Source organism: Capsicum annuum, chromosome 12 (assembly GCF_002878395.1).
Source record: "Capsicum annuum cultivar UCD-10X-F1 chromosome 12, UCD10Xv1.1, whole genome shotgun sequence".
NCBI classification, from domain to species: Eukaryota; Viridiplantae; Streptophyta; class Magnoliopsida; order Solanales; family Solanaceae; genus Capsicum; species Capsicum annuum.
In genome coordinates this window covers 3,213,205-3,232,453 of record NC_061122.1, presented here as the reverse complement: position 1 = coordinate 3,232,453, position 19,249 = coordinate 3,213,205, and the positions used below count along the sequence as shown (strand labels likewise).

General features: G+C 31.9%; 1 protein-coding gene across 9 annotated transcripts; it reads right to left on the bottom strand.

Moving 5' to 3' along the window:
* Nucleotides 1-9,742: 9,742 nt before the first annotated feature.
* Nucleotides 9,743-18,416, bottom strand: LOC107851476. Of its 9 annotated transcripts, XM_047400569.1 has the most exons (10): nucleotides 18,037-18,341; nucleotides 16,994-17,095; nucleotides 16,239-16,295; nucleotides 13,819-13,916; nucleotides 13,685-13,730; nucleotides 13,433-13,569; nucleotides 12,033-12,141; nucleotides 11,070-11,132; nucleotides 10,898-10,957; nucleotides 9,743-10,342 (listed from the first exon to the last, which is right to left on the bottom strand). In XM_047400569.1, the coding sequence occupies exons 1-9, from the start codon at nucleotides 18,040-18,042 to the stop codon at nucleotides 10,949-10,951; spliced, it is 627 nt and encodes a 208-aa protein (XP_047256525.1). In that variant the 5' UTR covers nucleotides 18,043-18,341; the 3' UTR covers nucleotides 9,743-10,342; nucleotides 10,898-10,948. The 9 variants fall into 9 exon arrangements, with proteins under 9 accessions (XP_047256525.1, XP_047256530.1, XP_047256526.1 ...); XM_047400574.1 differs by having other exon boundaries at nucleotides 12,033-12,324; nucleotides 16,994-18,414; XM_047400570.1 differs by lacking the exon at nucleotides 13,433-13,569 and adding an exon at nucleotides 12,233-12,324 and having other exon boundaries at nucleotides 16,994-18,347.
* Between the last annotated feature and the right edge of the window lie 833 nt (nucleotides 18,417-19,249).

Below are 19,249 nucleotides of genomic sequence, written 5' to 3'. Positions count from 1 at the left end.
AGAGGAAAAATAAAAATAAAGTTTGAGATAAATGAGAAAAAACAAAGAGAACTGAAAATAGAAAAAAACAATCAAACAAAATAGAGAATTAAAAAAAAGTAAGAAAAAAAAAAGATAACTAAAAAATAAATATTAAGAAAAAAATGAATAATTAAAAGAATTGAGAAAAAAAAAAATGAGAGGAAAACATAAAAATAAAGTTTGAGAAAAAAGAGGAAAAAAAAAAAAACAGATAAAACAAAAAAAAAAAGAAAAATAAGGTTAAAGACAAATGAAATAAAAAAAAGAAAAAAAAATAGATAATGCTTGAGAAAAAAAATAATAAAGGTTAACACAAATGAATTAAAACATGAAAATAAAATTAAAGAAAAAAATAAAAAGTGAAAATAATAAAATATAGAATAATAAAATTTAAAAAAAAAAGTAAAAAATAATAAAAAAATAGAATAATAAAATCAAAGGAAAAAATAAAAAGTGAAAATAATAAAAAATAAAATTTGAGAGACAAATAAGTATGGAAAGTTAAAAAAATATATTTGAGGTGTAGAGGAACAATATGGTACTTGTACTATACTTAAAAAATAAGGAAGGTTATTCTTTAAAAACATTTCTTATTTGGGTCAAATATCTAAAGTCACCCATAATTGGGTGTCCAAAATGATACTAAATTAATTGATATTTTCATTATTCTAATGATTATTTTCAAACTAAAATTTGACTGACAAGAAGTTAGGTCTTCCATCTTTGTTTCATTATTATAAAGGGAAAAAAAAAACATAAAACATATATAATATAAATTTCAATGAAAAAATGATTTCTTTTACTACCTTCCTATTGTTTTAATTTTAGTTTGACAACTAACATATTGTATTCATTACGAAAGAGTTAATTGCAAAGCCTAAGATATAAAAAGTGAAAATAATAAAAAATAAAATAGAATAATAAATTTAAAGGAAAAATAAAAAAGTGAAAATAATAAAAAATAAAATTTGAGAGATAAATGAGTAGGAAAAGTCTAAAAATATATTTGAGGTAAAGAGGGGCAAAATGGTACTTTTAGCATATTAAAAAGTAAGGAAGACTATTCTTCAAAGACATTCTTATTTGGGATTAAATATCTAAAACCACCCACATTTGGGCCTATGACATGCAATTTCCTATTCTTTAGCACGCTGGAAAGGTATTCCACAACTAATATACACAATATTAATATATATGTTATGTATAGACACATATAGTATATGTATCGAAACTCATTTTAGAAGGGGAGAAAAAAACTCATTTTCCCCTTAAACAATTATAAGAGTTGAGGGGTAAATTTAGACTTCTTTTCTTCAAAAAATAAATAAATTTGAACACGTAAAGCTCATTCATCTCACACTAGAGCTCCATAATTAGAAATAAGAGCGCAAATACCAAATACGAGATGATTACTAAGTACTAACGGCAAGAATATTTATTTATCGACTAAACGTCAAACAGAGGATAAAGTTAAGTAATTTAGGATTGCGTACGGAAATTAATTAATTCAAATTTTCCTGTCTTTTTTAGTCGGTCCAAAAAAATATCATCTTTTAATAATTACAAATAACTTAATTAACTTTAGAATTCTCCTTTGCCATTAATAAAATGGTTTATAGTACTGTACCACACAAATATTTGAGATTTGTTTTGCACCACAAATTGTAAAAATCTTTTTTCTTTCTTAAATTTTGTGTCAAGTTAAATGATGCTACCTTAAGGTATGATCAATTGCTTGTTGGCAGCTTCATTTCCTGCATTTTCATATCACTCTATCTATATACGTCATTTTCTGAAAAATATTTTTTGAATAATAGATATTGGTTAAAAATTAATAACAATATTACGAAATCAGGTAGTACTTTGATAAAAATTCTACGTAATATTAAGAAAGTGTACCATTATGAAGACGGTTATTGCTTTTATAGAGATGAAATATTATAAGAATGTTGTTATAGAGGGGTCTGACGGTATTATATGGCCTTACCATCTGATATTAGTTGAACAATAACTGAAATTATGATGCCTGAATATGAGTCCCCAGAAACATAGAAACGATTCAAAATAAATTTTGTATGATCAGTGAACCACTACAACATGAATTAATCATGTATAGTAATTAGTTTTGTATAATATTAAAAAGCAATTCGATGCAAAAAGCATCTCGCGTCATTAGCAGGGTTCAATGATATTATCATATCATATTATAAAGAGAATTAGTTGAATATTGTTGAAACGTTTGTAAAAAGTATGTACCTTTAGTAGAAACTCATAAACATAATTGCAAGCTTGTAGATCAGTACATTTGGATTATGTTGAAGTTATTGAGAATCCAGTATTTAAAAGTTGGTTGGTCCAATAAAATTATGCTTGCAAACTACAAATTAAACGAAGCTTATCGATAAATAATATTCTTTTAAGTGAGTTGATAGTGCATATAACTTAAATTCGAGAATTTAATGCCCATTATATTGATGTCTTACCTTTGTCCAAGAATATGGAGTTGAAACGAGAATAGGTAGGCTTCCATTAAATGTTTTCTGAGCAAAAGCCAATGGACCTACAAAACATATATAGTGTATTTTAGTATGTTAAATTTAATAAAATAAAATGTTCATTGAAATTAAATATATAGTGTTGATGCTTGCTAGTGATGATAAAAAATGGCAGACCCTTAAACTTATTCTAAATATTCACTTAAATCCCTCAACTATGACATGTACCTATCAAGTTCATAACCCACTCGAATTTTAATTCAATTGGGCCTTTTTTATCTAATCAGCTAAAAAATCAAGTGTGTGTTATACACACGTAATGATGTGGCAAAAAGGGCTAATTGGAAACTGACACGTGGTGTAGGTTCAATAATTATTAAAAACTAATTAGAATGTTTTTAATAAAAATAAAAATCGGTCGCCTTCAACCCCCAACCCCGCCCGTCTCCTTCAACCCCCACCCCACTTGCTCTTTCATCTTTTCTCCATTTTCTTGCCATCTTCTTCTTCATCGCCTAATTTTTTATTTTTTTTATATTTGATTTGAGAGAGTGAAGATAATCAAAAAAACGTTTTCTACTACCTTCCCTCCCCCTCCCCCCAAACCGACCCCCGTCCCCCTCTTATCATCTTCTTCTCCATTTCTGTAAAAGAAAAAAAATTAACATTTTTTTAGAAATCTTATTTCTTTACCAATATAATTCATATTTATTATTATTTTTCTTCTTCTTCTGTTGTGGGTTTCTTAGAATTTAAATTCTTTAATAATATCAAGTTAGCCGGAAAAAATGAAGTTTCGTCGGAATTAAATTTACTCCGCAAAAACAAGAGAAATGTATTAGTATGCTAAAGTTCATGGCTTCCACTGCTTTTCTTTTCTTTTTTGAATTGAAAATTGTTAATTGTACTAACAAGATTGTGAAGAGACTTAACTATCGGTAAGAGCACCACATCATTTGAGATACTATTTAAACGCCTAAGGAGAGTGTAACATACTCTCCTTAGCAAATCAACATTTTGTGCCTGATAGGTACCAATTTTAGCACTTGAGGGGCCTGATAGGTACAGGCCTTAGTTGAAGAGTCTAAGTGAATTTTCAGGACAAGTTTGAGGGTCTGGCGATGAGTTAAGCCAAAATGATTTGTAGTGGTGGTTTTGATAATGGTCGGTGTTACTGGCTAGTAATGGTGATGATGATAGCTGCAATAGTAGAGGCAGTTGGTGGTGGTTGTTACGATCTAAAAATAGACACATGATGACACTTATCACACTCACCGAACAAATAAGCCTAAATCAACTCAAAGAACAAGAGTTAAAGGGGATTCAAGAGAGGAAAGAAATAGAAGAATCCCATATATATATATATAGAGAGAGAGAGAGAGAGAGAAACGAGAGACAAGTCTCAAAGATACATCCATGGGTGGCTCAATCATATTCGTGGCCTTAGTCGAAAATCAAACAAAGGCCTTAAATTTTTTTTAAAAAAATAACCCTTTTTTGATGAACTTTGTTTTCAAAATTATATAATCAATTTTTTCTAACTAAACTTTTTTAAATAATAAAATAATCAATGCATTTAATCTTTCTTAAGACATAGTACTTTAAATATATGAACTTTTTCTAATAATTCTTTCCTTTTATATGAAAATTTTCTTTTTCTAAAAATAATATTTATTCTTTTAAAAAAATCTATAATATATTATCACCACTAACAAATGAGGTCCCTCAAATTTGGAGGCCTAAGACGTCCGCCTATTTCTTTTATGAGGTTGACCCGCCCCTAGATACATCCCAGGTCTGATTGTCATCAGTACAAACCCCAAACATAGTTCAACTAATAGTAATAAACGTCTAAAATGTCTTAGATGTGAATAAAAGATAAGACATAATAAACAGAAAGATCCGATATGTTCCGAAGTCCATCAGTCGCTACCTCAATCTCCGCAACGTCAACTTCGACGAAACGTCATTTACCATCTACCAATTGAACCAATACTTGTTCAGAGTGCAGATGGTGATAATTGGCGATGGTGCTAACTGTGATGTGTGATGATGAAGGTGGCTGATAGTACTAGGAATCAATCGCAATTATGGTAATGACTGATAATGATAGTGGAGTTGACAGCAACAATAGTGGCGCCAGTAGATATCATTATAGTGATTAAAGTGGTACATCATGTATCGATTGACTGTAGTGATTGACATTTGTGGTGACTACCAGTGATAATTGTGATGACAGACATGGCTTAATGATAGCAATGACTAGTAGTTGGTGGTTGACAATGCTATGATGAATGTGACGGGGATAATGTGACGAAAAAAATTATCCATACAAAAATATCTCTTAATGATAATGCAAAAGTAATGCTCCACGCCTAGAGATTAAACAAACCATATAGAACAACCCTCGGCCTAGGACCCTGCCAATTGAATCGAGGCTTCCGAATTGAGAATTAGCTTATTTTAAGTATTTTTAAGCCAAAATAATTTTTAAGCATAATCTGTGTACTTTTCAAATTACTAATCCCAGATTTTATATTTACCTTTATTTATATTTTAGATAATCTAATAGTGCAATTTTTTGTTACATTATCAATCAATCAAAATATACTTAATGCATACCAATTTCATGTAATAGGCATGTGATAGATGAGCAACCAGGCCGAGCTGTTAGCCATATCAATATCGGATCTTTTCTCGGTTTGGATTTGGATTTAACAAAGTAATAAAATATAGTTGCACTTTCTCGGATTCGTCAACTCCGATATATCTGACAATCAGATCACTTATAAGATAATTATCCCCATTTTTTCCAATTCCTAATTTCTACAAAAAAAAAAAAATACAAAAATGAAGTTTTAGAGCAGAAAAACTTCTTTTAAAGCCCCATATTCACGTTCTTCAACATTACAAAAATGCCAACACACTAGTCACAGGACCTACGTGCATAGGTGATCGAACTGTCTCCTCATCTTCTGTGCACCCACCTCATGACATGCATGCGTAAGTGACCTCTTATCATCTCGTTTGTTAATTGAGATCCTGTTCTTTATTTTTGCATTCCAATTGACTCGTATGGGTTAACTCAACCTTAAAGTTGGCAAATTACAAACTTAAGCTATTGCTTGTTCTCAATCAATCATGGACGTTCACAATGTAAAAGTGTATTCTGAACTCCAACAACTAAAACCACTAAGGTGTCAAATATCACACTTTCTCCTTTCAAGATACAAATCTTATGATGCAAAGGTGTAAGATATTAACAAATAGGAGTTTCAAATCAAGATGATGCTTCTCAAATTAAAGTGTGACACAAGACTTTCAAAGATAATTGTCACTCTCCAACTCCAGGTGGTATATATAGATGCCACTCACATAAAACCATGTAACTCTAAAAGAGCATAAAGATAGACAGAATCTGTGCTTGCTGTCACAAATATATATTCAAGACCAAGTACAACAACGACTAGAACCATAGGTTTTCCCTTTGTGTTATGCGCTAATAATGTATACCTACAAGGTTCAAAATTACCAAGGACTTGTGGATGTAGATGAAGGTTAGGGTGATGAGGGATGAAGTTTCTGGATCAAGTGACTATAAATAAATAACATCTCCCTAAACGCAATCACTTTATTATCACTTCTTCATTCAAGTTTTCAACCTTGTTTTTTTCTTTTGTTTCTCTTATTCTCTATTCCCATTTTGGATCCACATCAGTCAATGAATATAGAAAAGCTACAATTAAAGTGACAGTGGAAGATATGTGGTTTTAACACTTGTCACCAAGCAAACATCACCACTCAAATTAAAATGCGAATTCACTTATCTTTTTAAAAATATCATCAGAAAATGGATACAATTAGTGTGAATCCACTCAAATTCTCTTCTCTTCATTAATTTCAATGTCAATTTATCTTTCACAACTCCGCTACGCTACATGTTTTGCTTCACAATTAGTTTCACCGATTTATATTATTAAATCCTAATAGATTACTATAAGAAAGAAAAAAAGGTGGTTTAGATTTTTGTTGATTAAACTTTTGTATTAATAAGGGTTGAAATTTAATTTTTATTTTTTTATATATACTTAATTTGGTCCAATATGTCACGTGTAAATGTAACAGCCTTATTTGTCACTTTTTAAAGACAAAGCGTGTGAATTACATGCACGTCACCTTTTAAGCTAGTTGTCATTTTGTGTATAATCGGTACAAATTTATTGATATTAAAGTGCTTCATAGGTAACAGTGCTGATTGATGTGTCTAAGTGGAATATAATATCTGAACAACTTTAAGGATCAACCAATGACTTAAGCTTACTTTTTATTTTCTTTTGGTATCGGATAGTGTCCGCGTTAAGTCTAGAATAATGTTGGATTTGTTTTGAAATCTTTCATATTTTAAGATAAAATACTTTATAATAAAGATGATTTCATATTCAAGATCCAAAATTGAACCTCTAATGAAAAATTTAAAAAAAAAAAAATCATCATTTCACCATAATTTTATCGATTGAAATTATTATAACTATAATATTGAAGTAGGTGTGTTTTGCTAGGGGGTGTCAGTTATGCTGATTAAATTAAATTTGGACAGATTAAAATGGCTGAGTTAATAAATAATTAAGTTAAACTGACTTGAAAGTTAATTGGATTAAAATATAAGTTGGACTGAAATTACTTTAAAATGTGTTTGGCCATAATTCCCCCAGCTTAACCCAAATTCTTGAAATTAGTTAAAAATCAGACATGATAAATTGTAATAACAAAAAATAATTTCATAACCAAGTTGGCCATTTTCAGTATTTAGCCATATATCGTATCGAAAATGTTGGGATCGATTGAATTTATTAATTATTTGATATATCATTCACTTTTACCAGTTTTAATATGCCTATTTGTTTTAATTATGTAGAATTTTATGATGATCACGTGCTACATATATTTAGCGTAAAATTACCATCAAGAACTATGATATATTTAGTGTAATTTCACAGTTTAATTCCGAAGAGAATAGAGTGTATGCAGATCGTATTCGCGTATCTCGTGAAGGTTGAACGACTATTTTCAAAGAATCCCTAACTTAAGTTATAGCGTGAGCTTAAAACCAACACTAAAAGCAACTACATACCTAGTGTAATTTCATAAATGGGTTTGGGAAAGATAGGGTATACGCAAACCTTACACCTAGCTATCTTGTGAAGGTAAAGCAGCTATTTTCAAAAGACACCCGATTCAAGTAAAATTAGCTTAAAACCACCACTAACAACGATGACATACCTAGTGTAATTTCATGGATGAGTCTGAAGAAGATAGGGTATACGCAAACGTTATACTTAGCTACCTTGTAAAGGTAAAACAACTATTTCTGAAAGACCCTCGACTCAAGTAAAATAATTAGCTTAAAACCACCACTAACAACAACGACATACCTAGTGCAATTTCATAGATGAGTCTGGAGAAGATAGGGTATACGCAAACCTTACAGCTAGCTACCTTGTGAGGGTAAAGCAACTATTTCTGAAAGACCCTCGACTTAAGTAAAATTAGCTTAAAACCACCACTAACAACAACAACATACCTAGATTAATTTCATAGATAGGTCTCGAGAATATAAGGGATACGCAAACCTTACACCTAGCTGCCTTGTGAAGATAAAGAAATTATTTCTGAAAGACCCTTGATTCAAGTAAACTTAGCTTAAAACCACAATTAACAAGGATGACATAACTAGTGTAATTTCATAGATGGGTTTAGAGAAGATAAGATATACGCAAACCTTACACTTAGCTATCTTGTGCAGATAAAACAAATATTTTTGAAAAATCCTCAAGTAAAGTTAGCTTAAACCACCAATTCATCAAGCAACTCCAAAGTTATGGAGAGACATATATGTACTACTTGAAGTTGCAAATGAATAGAACCCATTTACTCTTATTCTCAAAGCATTATCATATATCACCAACCTTAATTAGAATGTACATTTATGCCTATATCAACTTACAAACTTACACCTATCTAGAAATTAATATGATAGGATGTCATGAATAATTAGAGTGTCAAATTTAAAATATAAAATGAAAAAAAGGGTATTTTTAACGTGAATGCATAATTCTAAAGATACAACAAACTCATCTGAATTTAGTATTTTTAACGTGAAACATAATATGTATGAACATACTAAAATCTTAACAACATCATGAATGTATAATTCTAAAGATACAACTAATTCATCTGAACTCACTATTTCAACATGAAACATAATATGTATGAATATACTAAAATCTCAATAAACACTATGAATACATAATTCTTAAAAATATAATGAATTCAATAATAAGAACGTTATAAACCCGTATTCATTGATCATGATCCATAATTCTAAAGATACGACAAATTCATTTGAATGCAATATTTCAACATGAAACATAATATATATGAACATATTAAAATCTCAACAAACATCATGAACACATAATTTTTAAAATACAATAAGTTTAATAGTAAGAACGTTATTAACAACCGTATTCATCAAATTGGTGTATAATTCTAAAGATACAACTAAATCATCTGAACTCAATATTTCAACGTCTAACATAATATATATGAATATACTAAAATTTTAAAAAACATCATGAATGCATAACTCTTAAAAGACAATGAATTCAATCGTAAGAACGTTATAAATCGTATTCACCAAATTAAAATCTTGAATCCGTGTCTGACCATTATGAACCCTACTATTCAGTCTTAACTAACTTCCAACTAGACACCCATTCTCCATCGCCGGCAAGAGTCAAACTTCACCACCGGCGCCGGCGACTGTTCCACCACCACGTCATCATATGAACTTGTAACACATATATTCATCATCATCTTATAATCTCTAAACAAAAAAACCTTTTAAAAATATTGAACTTAATTTTATTCTTGTTATTTTTAATTTTCTCTTTAATATTTTCTATGTATTCATCTAGTTGACTTGATATTCTTTCAATATCATATACTCTTCAAAATGTCGACATGTACGTGTCTGATCTTGGAAAGATAGTGTTTTTTTTATGTGGCAACATTTTTGGAGAGCTCGAGAGCAGCTTAGATTACTAGTACTACTTAATTTTATTGGAATAAATACATCAGGTGAAGATGATGATGATGATGAATATTGTGACAATTCTTGAACTTGTACCTTATACTTTGATGATACTTTTTTGTGACTGTTCTAATTTCTTGAAAGTACTTTAAGTACAACTATTATGTAATTAGAGTGCAAATACATATTGTGCACTTACTGCATGCAAAAAAGATGTGCACACAATGAGATTACTTAATAGGTAATTACAAGTAAAAAGGATCAATATAATAAAATAATGGAGTCCAGAACGAAAAGGGCACTTTTTTAAATCAAAAATTCCAAAAGGAACTCTTAATTTTGAAAAAAAAAAAAAAAGGGACAAAACGCTGTTGGCCCGACGACTTGTAAGTCAACGACATGTAAATTTCACTTTTTGCAGAGTTCTGCATGTGGAACTCTAACACCTATCTATTCATGTTGCAAGAAATGCATATGCTATGGACAATTATCCATCCCGTTGGCAATTCATTGCGCTCCTTTCATTGAGAGTTCAGCTTCTACGCCCTCCTTTCTTCGACAGGTCAACTTGTACGCGCTTGATTTCATCTTTCAACTCTTGTAAAGCAGCATTGCTAGATCGATCTTTGCTCGAGGTCTTGTTAACGGTTAATAGATCAACTAGATGCTTCAAGCACAAGATGTATTCAGCTTTTACTCCAGGAGCATCAGACAGTGACTTCTCAGTTACAAACTGCAAAATCAACAATAGAGACTAAACATCATGTTCAATTTCTTCCATTAATCGTCGAAATACTTGATTACAGTTCAAATAGTTGTACATTAGTAAATCACAAAAGACCAATGAATGATTTCTCGCAACAGAATTAAGGAACTGAAAACATTTCCAATACCGGCAGAAGCTCCCGCTGAAGAAAATGTAGCAGCTCCTGCACCGCAGGTCTCTTATCGATGTCTTATCTAGATGTATGGTGTGTCTGGTATGGAGGAAAGTGTTTTCCATAGAAAATATTTTCCAAGAAAATTATCTAAAAACATTTGTACATAATATTTGTCGTTCAATGGAAATTTCGACTTGTGCCAAGGAAAATATATCCAAAGATAGAAACAGAAGTTCTTGGGACTTCATATTTGGTGTACTCTAAGCTATCATGAGGTGCAAGAATTCGAGCCACAAAGTCGAATACAGATCATTAATGATTATACTAACAGGAAACCTTAAAAAACACTTGTAACGCTAAATAAAATTGCAAACTCGCTGACCAGTATAAAACAAAACTTCTCATACCTCCTTGTATGCAGAAATGCATCCACGAAGAGCGTTCTCAGCCTCAGAGCTTTAAGGGTCCTGTTTCAGTAGAAGGTGAAGTTAAAGAAGAGTTTGATCATGTTTGAACTTTGAAATATCCCGGAGAAAACAGATGAGATTGTCAATTAAAGAAAACACGATATAACCCAACCTTTGAATCTTCCAGCTCCAGCTTTTTCATCTCCAGCGATGAAAGAGCATCAAGCGATTGCAACTGCAGGCAAATCAACAATAAAGCTGATATAAACGTTAGGAGTTTAAAAAAATATTTTTAATAAAGGGCGCTAGTGATCAGCCAGTTAAGCTACGGTACAAAGGAAGAAAGATGAACATTCTCCCACTTTACAAATTCTATGTATGCGCAACAACTTGCTCAAAAGAAACACAAAGCAGCAATCCTGTGTTACAATTCCATGGTAGAGTAATGTCGTCTAAGAGGTCGGCGGGACCTCATGAGTGAGAATAGATAATTGAAATCCACTATATATAGCAGGAAAACCCAAGTAAAACTATTCAGTTGGGCCCTCTAGAATTCAGAATTCAATTAGACAGCGCTTCTAAAGCTTCCCAATTTAATGATTATACTAGGAAGAATTGATTGCTCTTTTTTGTACACTGTTGTTCCCTTTCCTTTCTTACTTTCCTGCGCCAGTTACATTCCTTTTGAACCGAGGTTCTATCCCGAACAACCTCTCTACCCCGTAAAAATAGAGGTAAAGTCTGTGTATGTCCTACTCTCCGTGGAGAGGGAGACCCCACTTGTGGGATTAGACTGGGTATGATGTTGTATAAACCGTATACTTTCAAGGTAGTAGGAAATGTAAGAAAGTAGAAGAATTTTGAGAGGATTGAAAGACATATTTGCTAACACCTGCTTACTACAAGACAGGACCCAGCGAGACCGACTTCTTTGGCTGCAAGTTTAAACTACAGCTGTATATTACTGTATCCAAATACAGGAGTACCATATATTTATATACCTATATTTCACAAAAAGAAAAGCAAAAAAAGATCTAACAGTTTTAACATAACAAATATTGGTTAACAGAAGTTAGCAGAGGATAACATTTAACTGGCTGTTTCGTTGCATAAACAATCAATACTGGGAACTGACCAGGATAATCAGTGCTGATTGCCTGCTCCTTGCTGTTGTCATAGATTCTCCATAAGACTGTTTATGTCTTTTCTCTTTCACAGAAGGCACCAGGTTTTCCCGAGCCACACTACAATCACCAATTATGAAAAACAATTGACTGAGTAGAGTTGTCATGCTCACCAATATTGATAACGCACAAGCTTGTGGGACCAGCTTACAAAGGGAAGTTTATAGTGTCTCCGAGATAGGGCGAGGTATAACTTATGAAATAAGCATACATATCACACTCATCAGGCAGAGATATATTATCCTGAGTGAAAAGACAAGACTCAGAAAGAAATTTTAATTCCTTGTTCACCTCTAAACTGCATAAATCAAAGCAATTCCTTTTGACACAGAAACACACTTAAAACTCCTTGCTACCAACTACACATTAAATAAGAAGATTGGTAACGTATAGTTTGAGCAATTTCTACTAAGTTCAGATGAGTCAAAAGTACCATAATTGATTAACTTACACAAGCTAAATTGTCCCAGAAGAAAATGAGAAATAATATAAGAGTTCATTCACTACTGATACACGGCACTACTTTTACTTAATAGACTTGAGGTTCAAAGAGAAACCTGCAACACTGAGAACGGACAAATTTCAAAACCTCATATTGTAATTGTACAAACAGATGAACCAGGATATATGGAGAAGGAGCAGAAAGTGTATTGAAAGAAGATGTAGAGCATATACTTTATGGAAGCATGCCATCAATGATTAACGGTGCTGATTTGATCAGCATACAGTGGCCAACTCCAGCGAATGTTACTAACGTGACATTCAGCTACACTTCAAAAGGGAATAAAGAAGATTTATGTGTGTAGTCCAGAGAAAATGACAGATAGCCTTTGAAAGAGTAGAATACGCTTTTGTTAATAGCCCTTTTTAGTGCCTATAAATTTTTAGATAATTGTGCCTCTTCGCAGAAAACCATATTTTAATGTAGATTCTCTACTTTCATATATAACTTGTACATATACAGATCTACTATTATTATCTTATCAAAAGTATATAGTGGTCATGCAACTTCACCTGTGTAAGGTTGCTCAAATTCTCGGTTCCAAATCTAGATAAGGAAGGACTGCAGTAAATTGATGGTCAATGTAAAGCTAGTCAATTTTACTTGGGATTTAAGTGCGATGTGATCGTATGATGCAGTCAGTGGAATAGGTATTCCTCCACTTCTATTTAATTTAAGCACAAAATGTGGTGCACCTCAAAAAAAACGCAGGGGATACTAACAAATTAAATCAAAAGATATTTCAAACTGAACTTTGAAAAACACAGATATACCTTTAACTATTACGAAATGATATTAGGCGACAAGATGAAAACATAAAAGAAAACCCTAGTTAAGACTAACAAATACCTTATTGACTTGCTTAAAAGATCTTTTGTCATATCAAGCTCAGCCCTTACTTGATTAGCATTACTCTTCTTGAGCTTATTGGGGGCGAGTATTTTAACTATTTTAACTCTAGCAAGATGTAGCAAATTTGCAGCAATCTATTAACGAAGAAAGAAATAAGGGAAATTACATAGAATTCATACTAGTAAAATCAACAGATAGTATAACCATCTTGAATTGCTTGTATGATGTTGAGGATTTAGAGGGAAAAACCTGAATGTGGTCCTCAGGGAGTAAAGCTCTTCGGGAATCAAGACACCTGCTCCAAAAATTATATCACGTCATGCTTGATCAGAATTTTAAAAGCATCCACCTTATTCAGTAATTAATTAGAGTACATGATTCACCTCTCTAAAAGCTCTTGGGCTTCTTTCAAGTTTCCTAGGGACTGAAGGGTCAAGGCCTGACATTCAGCTGCAATTACAGTCTCTAAAGACTTCCAACACTGAAAGATAAGAGTTACATATGAGAAAAGAGAGTATGGATACAGAGCAACAAGGTTCTCAGAATACAGAATCATTTCAGAAGAATAAAAGGGAAAATTATTCATCAGAGTTCCATGATTTTGGTCACTAGAGGCTTTAAACGGAAAGAAACGCAAACATAACCAGAACAATGGAATCCTATCATTTCAGTTCTGTCTGATCAGCATATGAATCTTCAGGCATGAAAACTTGGGGGAAGGTTTGGCATGAGTAAAATTTGAAGTCACAGTTTACCCATATGAGTAATTAGATCTGAATATCTTTCTCGGCCTTTTCTCTAAGATCACGAGTGAATAAATCCGAAAGCATTAGGATATGTTTGCATTCTGATCATGATATTTTACCGAGCAAAAGGAATTTATTAGCTTAAGCAGCTTTGACATTTTGCTGAAAACTGAAAATTAGTGCCTGGAGACACTAACAAATGATATTGCAACAAGACTAAGCACAATACTACCGTCATTCACATAACAAAGAATCCCCACCTCCACACACACACACACCCTGCGCTCCAATTATCATAATTTGAATTGAATTTTGGAAACTCAATAGAAATGTCCTCGCTTTGCCTGTTAGTTTAGTAACAAAGTTAAGTTGAGTGTTTAGACTACTACACAATCATACTAAAGCATAACTTTAGTCAGACGTTGAGGAAAGCAACAAACAGAAAACTTTGGAGGGTTTGTCTTTTCTCTCTATGCTTTTTTGCTGCTTGAACAGTTTAGATAGAGATGTAGAGATAGGTCTTGTTTCCCCACTGAAACAGAAGGATTAGTGGGTAGGTGTGCATCCTTACTAATAGATAGGAGTGCCTTGTTTGCAGTTTTACCTATAGTTATAGTGTTATGCATGTGTCTTAAAGTTTTTTGTTCGTGGTGTTTTGGTGATGTTTGTGATTTCGGATAGATAGTTTATAGTATTACTTTATGGGTGGCTTGTTTCTTTTATTATCTAGTGGTGTGTCATCCCACTTTGTTGCTTGATTTTATGTTTTTTGTTTGTTATACTGTTATTTGTCTTGAGTAGCCTCTCTACTTCATTTGAGGTAGTGGTATGGACTGTGTACCTTTACCCTCCTCAGACCCCATTTTGTGAGAATACACTTGGTATGTTGTTGTTGTGTTGTTAAAATTTTAGCACCTATGAAAACAAAGTAGAATCAGTAATATGCATTTTAAACTACCAATTACACAATGAAGATGTCAGCACTCCAAAAATGGGCAATACGAACTGCGGAACTGGAGTATAACTTCAGATGAGCATTTCTTAAGCAGATTGGAACAATGGAACATTCGGGGAAGAAAGAGAGGTTAGTATACCTTTGCTAATTCCATAATATGCAGGATCATTCTCAGCCTTTTCGATGCAGTCAGATTTAATATATATATATATAAGGAAAGTAGATAGAAAGCCAACTTTACCAAGTAATTCAGCATTTTGTTACAGACAAAAGCAGACAGGTCTGTTACAATTACTCATCTTGAATTGAGCAGCAGCTCAATACTTTCAGAATACTAAGATGTGCTATAAGATGAGCAAAGGATGAAAAAAAGAGATAATAGACAGCCTCCTTAAAAGAAAAGGAAAATAAAACAGGAAACCCAATTATAGCAAACCAAGTCATTTGCAATGCCTTTCCCCCCTAATGTAGAGAATGACAACTTTAATTTCAAGAAACATGCTAAGTGTATACGTGACATTCTCTCTTTCGATCTGCCAAGATGCAAGTTGTTGAATTACTAACAAAATACATGAAGAATATTCATGGTTCAGATGACATTCCTTATATGATCAACAGATGTTCATATTGTGGAGCTAGTCAAGACCAGAGCTACTACCCAAGTATTGAAACTATAACAGGCTAACAAATCAGCTATTTATGCAAGAAGTTGGAATGTACCTTGGCCAAGTTTTGATAGAGTTACTTACATTGTTAAAAAAAGAAGGAAAAATATCTAGCTTATGCACCAGGTCAATTTGCTCTTTCCACGATTGAATAAGTCCTTTTTAGAATAATAACAAGCGTAGCTCTTAGGAGGACATATTCAGATGCAACATTTAATCAATCTTCTGTAGCATCCTTTACTTGTCCACCACAAAAATAAGTTTTAAGTCTCAGTCACACGGAATTGACAAAAAAATAGTGCTCGGTCGCTTCGTATGGGACTACTGTAAGCTAGATCAACTGTAACCAGCGAGAGTAACCTCAATGGTTTTCACTGTATGCACAAGCAATATTTGCATAATCTTGCTGCAAATCCAAAAAAGAATAGAAGAGCAACCTCAGCTAGATGTGGCATCCTCTTGGTGCATATCATTGATTCACCTTGACCTCCATCCTACAATGGTAAACAAATTTGTAACAACAGAAACAAAGATCATGCTATTATAGAAATCCGAATGGAATCGCGAATCAGAGCCTCTGAATCCTTGTATTTCCCGTGAAGATACAGCACCTAAAGTGGAGTGGGATTCTATTGTCAGCCCAAATAAGAAAAGACTACCCATCAGCAGAAGTGGTTTCAATTTTTAGGAGAGCCATTAGAAATTATATGCACCATATTATCAAAATTTACTTCTGTCTACATTTTTTATTTAGCCATAAACATATAAATGTAGATAATAACTACAGAATGACTAGGGTGACAGAAAAGGAAAGGCTATCCAAAAAGAATTAAGTGAAAGAGAGGAAACATAACATATATACACAGGAAAAGAACCAACCATCGAATGTAAAAACGGACCACACCGAAATATTGTGACAGAATATTTTTCTCCTGGAGTCAAAAAAATTACAAATAAAAAACGGATCTTTCCTGCATGTTGAAATTTACAGTTTATTATGTTTGATTAAGAAACATTTAAGGGATATAGGACCACACCAAAATATTGCCTCTGTTACATAATTTGATAACAGGTGGAGGTTCTTGCTAAAAGAATTCTTTATTGGATATAGCTGACAATTGTCGTTCAGAAAAATTTTAATTTGCTATGAGCTAAAATACAAGCATACGACATCAACAAACAAATGGATTACCCCATAAGAGTAGTGAATATCAGCTGGTCCAAACAGAACCAAGCTCACTGGAAATCTACATTTTCCTGTCAAAAATGTAGATGCGTGGCTGACGAACGAAAGCTGGAAATACGAAATAGCACATAGCATCGTTAGATATTACAGCTCAAAAAGCAGCATACTTAGCAGAACGCAAACCTTGATCATTGAACACAATTTAATACTCCTTCTGTTCCAATTTATTGGTCATACTTTCTATTTTAGTCCGTTCCAAAAGAATGCCTCTTCACTTTTTTTTTTTTTGGCAACTTCATAATTTCAACTTCCCATGTGCCATAGCATTTTATAGTACATTCCACATATCTTCAAATTTAAGACCACAAGATTTAAAAGTCTTCTACTTTCTTAAACTCCATGCCAAGTCAAAACAAGACACACAAATTAAAACGGAGGGAGGGAGTATGGAGAAAAAAATCATAATTATTCATGAAAAGAAATTGAGTTCTTTATACTACTCTGTTCACTTTTACTTGTCATACTTTGCTTCGTGATGGTCAATCAACTAATTTTTGGAGCTAAATTGAACAAGATTAGTTTAACATTTTAAATTTAGATATTTGAAAACTATATAAAAAACACTATTACGTTGCAGTATTTTCATATTAATACAATGAAAAAACATATCTTAAAATATTAGTCAAAGTCCATACAATTTGACTACCGATAAATAAAATATGACGAGCAAAAGTGAACAGAGTGAGCAAAAATGTCAACTGCTGAACAAAATGATGGAAATACAAAATTGCACATCGCATCATTAAACAATGCAGCTCAAACAGCTGCAAAATTAACCCAGATGCAAATCTTGATCACCAAACACAGTTTAATATGACCCAAGAAAAAACTTTATTATTATTAATCGAAAGTAGGTATAGTCCGCCCCTTTAACTTGTCAAGATATTCATACTGTAGCTCAAAAAAATTGCATAATTAGCTCATATGCAAATCTTGATAATTAACATCAATTTAATATGAAAAAAATTCATATAAAATTAAAAAATTACCAGCATTGGATAGCAAAATTGGGGAACTTCTTTGAAGTGATTGAGGGCAAAACCGGAATATTTTGAGCAAGTTAGAAGAAGCTTGTCGGAGAAACATCATTAAAGTAATCAAGTTGAATTTTATAGAAAGATTGAATTATTAATTGTTGGGTTTAATATGTCCAAAATTGGATTTGCTTAAACCCTAAACCCCTTTATGAATTGGGTCGGGTGTGAGCGTTCGGGTATCCCCAGATAGAGGCAATGTGCATATATAGCCAATTTAGATCATATTTATTATTTATTTAAGGCATGGTTATTACACTAAAAAATTTCAAGTTGAAGTATTATTTTAATAAAATTAAGAGTTAATGGACGAAAATATATCTAAAGTACTTCGAATTTTTCTACGTGAAATATCAACAGGGGCGGAACTAGCTAATACTGAAAGAGTTCATCCGAAACGAAAAATTATACTATTTATACAAGTTTTAAATTATTTTTCATGAATATTATAATGGAAAAATAACACTCTATAACATTTTTAAAACAAATAGTCCAAATTTTAAAACTTTTCAAAAAGTGGTCAGTTAAATATACTATTTTCGTTTTATAGTCATTTCATAACTTGGATCATTTTGGCCTACGTAATTCATATACAATACTGATACGAAAAATTATATTATTTATATACAAGTTTTAAATTATTTTTCATGAATATTATAATGAAAAAATAACACTAGCATTTTTTAAAGTATAAATAACATAAATACAAACCTTTTAAAAACTCTCTCCCACTTTTTTAATTACTTTACTCTCTCTCTATTAATATACATAACATAGCCGACATATACATAGCATTCTATGTATATGTCGAATTTTTGTAATATGTTTAGGGAATTGAAATTTTTTGTAATATTGAAAACATAAGTTGTGTATTTATGTAATTTTTAGTTTTTTAAAATAAATAATCCAAGTTTTAAAACTTTCAAAAAAGTGGTCAGTTGAATATACTATTTTCGCTTTATAACTATTTCGTAACTTGGGTCATTTTGGCCAACGTAATTCATATACAATACTGATATAAAACATTATTTACTATTTATACAAGTTTTAAACTATTTTTCATGAATATTATAATGGAAAAATAACACTCTATAGCATTTTTTAAAACAAATAGCCCCATTTTTAAAACTTTTCAAAAAGTGATGGATATACTATTTTCGCTTTATAG